This window comes from Zea mays, chromosome 10 (assembly GCF_902167145.1).
Source record: "Zea mays cultivar B73 chromosome 10, Zm-B73-REFERENCE-NAM-5.0, whole genome shotgun sequence".
In the NCBI taxonomy this organism is placed as follows: domain Eukaryota; kingdom Viridiplantae; phylum Streptophyta; class Magnoliopsida; order Poales; family Poaceae; genus Zea; species Zea mays.
Genome location: NC_050105.1, coordinates 68085210 through 68089251, shown reverse-complemented (window position 1 = coordinate 68089251; position 4042 = coordinate 68085210). Strand labels below are relative to the sequence as shown.

General features: G+C 45.9%; 1 protein-coding gene across 1 annotated transcript; it reads right to left on the bottom strand.

Annotated features, from left to right (window-relative positions):
* Nucleotides 1–1200: 1200 nt before the first annotated feature.
* Nucleotides 1201–3051, bottom strand: LOC103641167 (rust resistance kinase Lr10). The gene is made up of 2 exons (XM_008664536.2): nucleotides 2949–3051; nucleotides 1201–2819 (listed from the first exon to the last, which is right to left on the bottom strand). Exons 1-2 carry the CDS (start codon nucleotides 2995–2997, stop codon nucleotides 1546–1548), a joined length of 1323 nt encoding a protein of 440 aa, XP_008662758.1. The 5' UTR covers nucleotides 2998–3051; the 3' UTR covers nucleotides 1201–1545.
* Between the last annotated feature and the right edge of the window lie 991 nt (nucleotides 3052–4042).

The following is a 4042-nucleotide window of genomic DNA, read 5'->3' as shown; positions in this document are numbered from 1 at the left end:
CGACTAGTTCCATGTCACGAGGTTATATATAGCCCACCGTTTTGTCTATTTGTGGTCTCATGCCCGTTTATTTAGTTGAATCAACATTTAGGATAGAAAGGAGGAGGGTTTGCCTAGTGAGGTTTTTTATATTTGATAATCACAAGATTAAAGACCTCATTAGACGAATCAAGAGTAGCAAGCATGCATCCACCTCTTTCATTGGGTGTGTCTAGGTCAAGTGAGCCTTTGTGCTTATTAATCTTGGTGATTAGTATCACCTAGACATCTTGGTGGCGATCAAAAGCATGCTGGTCACTTGGTAGAGATTGTGAGTGGCCCAACTCTTGGTGTAAACAAAATTGTTTGAAGGATAGAAAATATTATTAGGCACAAGTGATGAAGTAGGATATTTAGTAGGATTTAATTGTTAAAAGAAATTTGGATTATTCCAATTTACTCCTCTCTTAGGCTTATTGATCCTATCAGAGCTATATATATATCAACCGAGACTAAAGTTCTCCCTAGATAACCAAAATTTGCCTGGACACAGACGGTGAAGCTTCCATAGACCACAGACGGAACCTTCTCCCATTGGTCTGTTAACCTGTGGTAGGGTAGGTAACCAAAAAATGCCTGGACACGATAGACCCGGGCCGGTTAACAGACTTGTTTCTTTTTCCCGCCGCTGATGAACATGGGATGCGCCTTCGTTTTGCAGTGCGCATGACTATCACCGCCGATGTGACGCTTTGCGCGTTCGCATTAAAAGAAAAGATTAGTAGGTGAACTAGCTAGTCTAAAAGAAAATGTCCCAGGCTTGATTGAGGAGCAGCGCTCTAGATATAGAGCCTGCTGCATCCAAAAGCTGGCTTTACAGAATTAAGATACCACGAGGATATAGTTTTTTAAATGACGAATTGCGTCGCTGTGCTTAGTTGTACTCCACATACAGTCACGGTATTTTAATCTTTAGAAGACATTTAGACACATTATTTTATTTTTTATTTAGATTAAAAAATATTTTAAAACTATTTAAATTAGTATTATAAACGGTTTTTAAGATGTTATCCTTAATTTTGATGGTGTTCTTATTTTAGTAATAGTCATGTTTTTTCTCAGTTTTGTTCTCCAGTGCTATAAATCAGAAGGATAAAACTGAATAAAAAAATAAAAATAAGAGTAAAAATAAGGAAGGATGGTAAAACTAAGGGTGTGAATTTAAATAGCAGTCCAACCATGTTCATGGTGACATGGTGTACATACTCAAGGCAAAAAGAAAACGACAAGCTAGAGCAAATGTTTATATATACAAGAAAGTAGTGAAAGTAAAACATATGTTTCCTCTATTTTAAACTATGAGTTATTTTAGACTTCTTTAGAGTTAACATTTTTTTACCTTTAATCAGAATTATTGGAAAAGATATACTATAAAAACATAATCAACGAATAATCTAAAAATATATTATTCAGTATAATAAATGTTATTATTTTAAATTCGATTAAATTTATGATGTTTTGATTAAAGAAATAGAATACCATTCAGACGGATGGAGTTCCTCTATTCTAAGCAGCGGAGCCGAACGTGGTGGTGGTGTAGGCCGTGGAAGTCCGCGACGACAAAAGGTCGGAATCGAGATGGGCGAAGGGGTTGACGGCCGGCGCGGCGACGTCCTCATCGCCCTCCAGCATGCGCACGACGCCGCTCATCGACGGCCTGTCGTCGGGACGGTACTGCACGCACCAGAGCGCCACGGCGCACAGCCGCTCCACCTTCTTCCTCCCCTCTTTGCCGGCCTTGCTGGCCAGAGCCCGCGCCGCCAGCGCCTCCGTCTCCCCGCGCTCCAGCCGCTGCCACACCCACCGCGGGTACCAGCGCTCGGCGCTGTCGGCGGCGGCGGCGTCCCGCGCGCCGCCGTCGACGTCGTCGTCTACGTAGTTCCTCCGTCGGCCCAGGATCTCGAACAGCAGCATGCCGTAGCTGTACACGTCGCACTTGTGCGTGGCGGGCGCCGCCATCCACAGCTCGGGCGCGGCGTACCCCGGGGTGCCGCGCCCGCCGCCGGTCATGGTCACGTGCGTCCGCTCCCGCTCGCACAGCCGCGCCAGCCCGAAGTCAGCCACCTTGGGACGGAACGCCTCGTCCAGGAGCACGTTGCCGGGCTTGATGTCGTAGTGGATGATGCGCCGTTCGCACTCGTCGTGGAGGTACCGGACCGCCTTCGCCGTGCCGACGGCGACGTCGTAGAGCTTGCCGAACCCCAGCTTCTGGTTCTGGTCGCTGTCGTGGTCGTGGAAGAGGTGGTGGTCGAGCGAGCCGTTGGGCATGAACTCGTACACGAGCGCCTTGAGGTCGGCGTCGAAGCAGAATCCGTAGAGCCGGACGAGGTTGACGTGCGACGTCCTACCGATGGTGCCGATCTCCGCCATGAACTGCTCCTCGGCGCGCCGCCCCATGTTGCTCCCGAGCACCTTCACGGCCACCGCCAGGCTGGTGCTGCTGCTCCCTTGACCGCCGGCCGGGAGCTGGATCTGGCCTCGGTACACCACGCCGAAGCCACCAGCGCCGAGCCTCTCGCTGTAGTTGGCGGTGAATTCGCTCAGCTGCGACGAGCTGAACCTGACGGGCCGGTCCTTGACCACGTCCACGGTGCCGTAGCTGCTGCTGCTGCTTCCCGTCGGTGGTACTGGTACTGATTCTGCTCTCCACCTCTCCACCGGCCGCAGCGGAAGGTCGTCGTCCCCACCATACCCATACTTGCGTATCATGCGGAGCTTGCAGCACTTGTAGATGAGCACGGACACCACGATGACCACGATCCCGCCCGTGATCACTGACACTGAAAATTGCGGATGACATGAATGATCACCCCAATCAATCAGCAGAGTAAGCAATTTCGCTGACTAACTTGATCGATCACGAATCAACAGTCTATATACAGATAAATAAACTGAATTTATCTGCATACCAATGGCTATTGCGACGCTGCCGCCGGTTGTTTCGTCCGACGACGACATATCCCACTGCTATTCTTCTTGCCCAGGCAAACAGAAGGGTATTGGCAGGCTCTCGATAAGAATATAACTAGTGCTTGTGACATTGATCTTCATTTTTGACTCTTTATTTGACTCTCTATTTATCTTTTCATAAGGATTATACTTTATATATAGCATATTCATTCCAACAGATTATCTATCTAGTTTAACTAGTCAGGTGGTTAACCAAATTTGGCTAGTGAGAAAGCCAATTTGGAGAGTTGGATAGTTTGGCTAGTCAGATAGCTAGTCTGTTGGAAAGTTATTTTATTGTTGAATAACTAAAATTTGATTTGGTGAGTCATTTAGCTAGTCTCTTAGACATGCTCTAAAGTAAACGATAACGATGTCATCGGCTGACAAGTAAACGATAACGGTTGCCGGTCACACTAGCTAATTTGCCAGGCGGCCTTGTGACTACCTGCAGTGAATTACTTGGCCCTTGCGCGTCGAACCGAAAACTGGATTTGTGAAGCGAATTCAAGGTATTTGAATACTAAGGACTGTTTGAGATAACTCTAGCTCTAGAAAATTTAGTAGATTTAGAGAAACAGATCATTAGATGCACCAAAAAATCATAGAAGTGGAGCTAGAGCTCGAGCCGTAAACATTTAGAAGACATTTAAATAAGTTATTTTATTTATTAATTAGACTAAACATATTTTTAAAACTATTTAAATTAATATTATAAATTATAATTCTACACTGAAACTAGAACTTCGAGCCATCCCAAACACTACATAAATATATATTAGCAAAATTAGCCATACGTTGCTACAGATTGTTAATGCCTACCGTCGTGTTGCTGTGCTCGACTATGAATGAGATGAAAATATCGCACTTAAAGTATTGGCACATATATATGAGCGCAACTGTCAACGCGAAGCTAGGTTATTAGTTCATACTCCAGCGTTAAGGTTGCATCCATTGTTGATTCTAACAATCTCTGCCGTCTGATGCTTACGGTGGTTCTTGTCCATGTTGTTGGTGCCTTTTTGGGCACCAATCACTGCGTGAAAATCGGCGG

What these genes read in the sequence shown, in the direction of transcription:
- LOC103641167 (XM_008664536.2), bottom strand. Translation starts at nt 2,997, where the DNA reads ATGTCGTCGTCGGACGAAACAACCGGCGGCAGCGTCGCAATAGCCATT. An exon ending in CAGCGTCGCAATAGCCATTG is followed by an intron (nt 2,820 to 2,948) that starts GTATGCAGATAA and finishes CGCAATTTTCAG; the next exon opens with TGTCAGTGATCACGGGCGGG.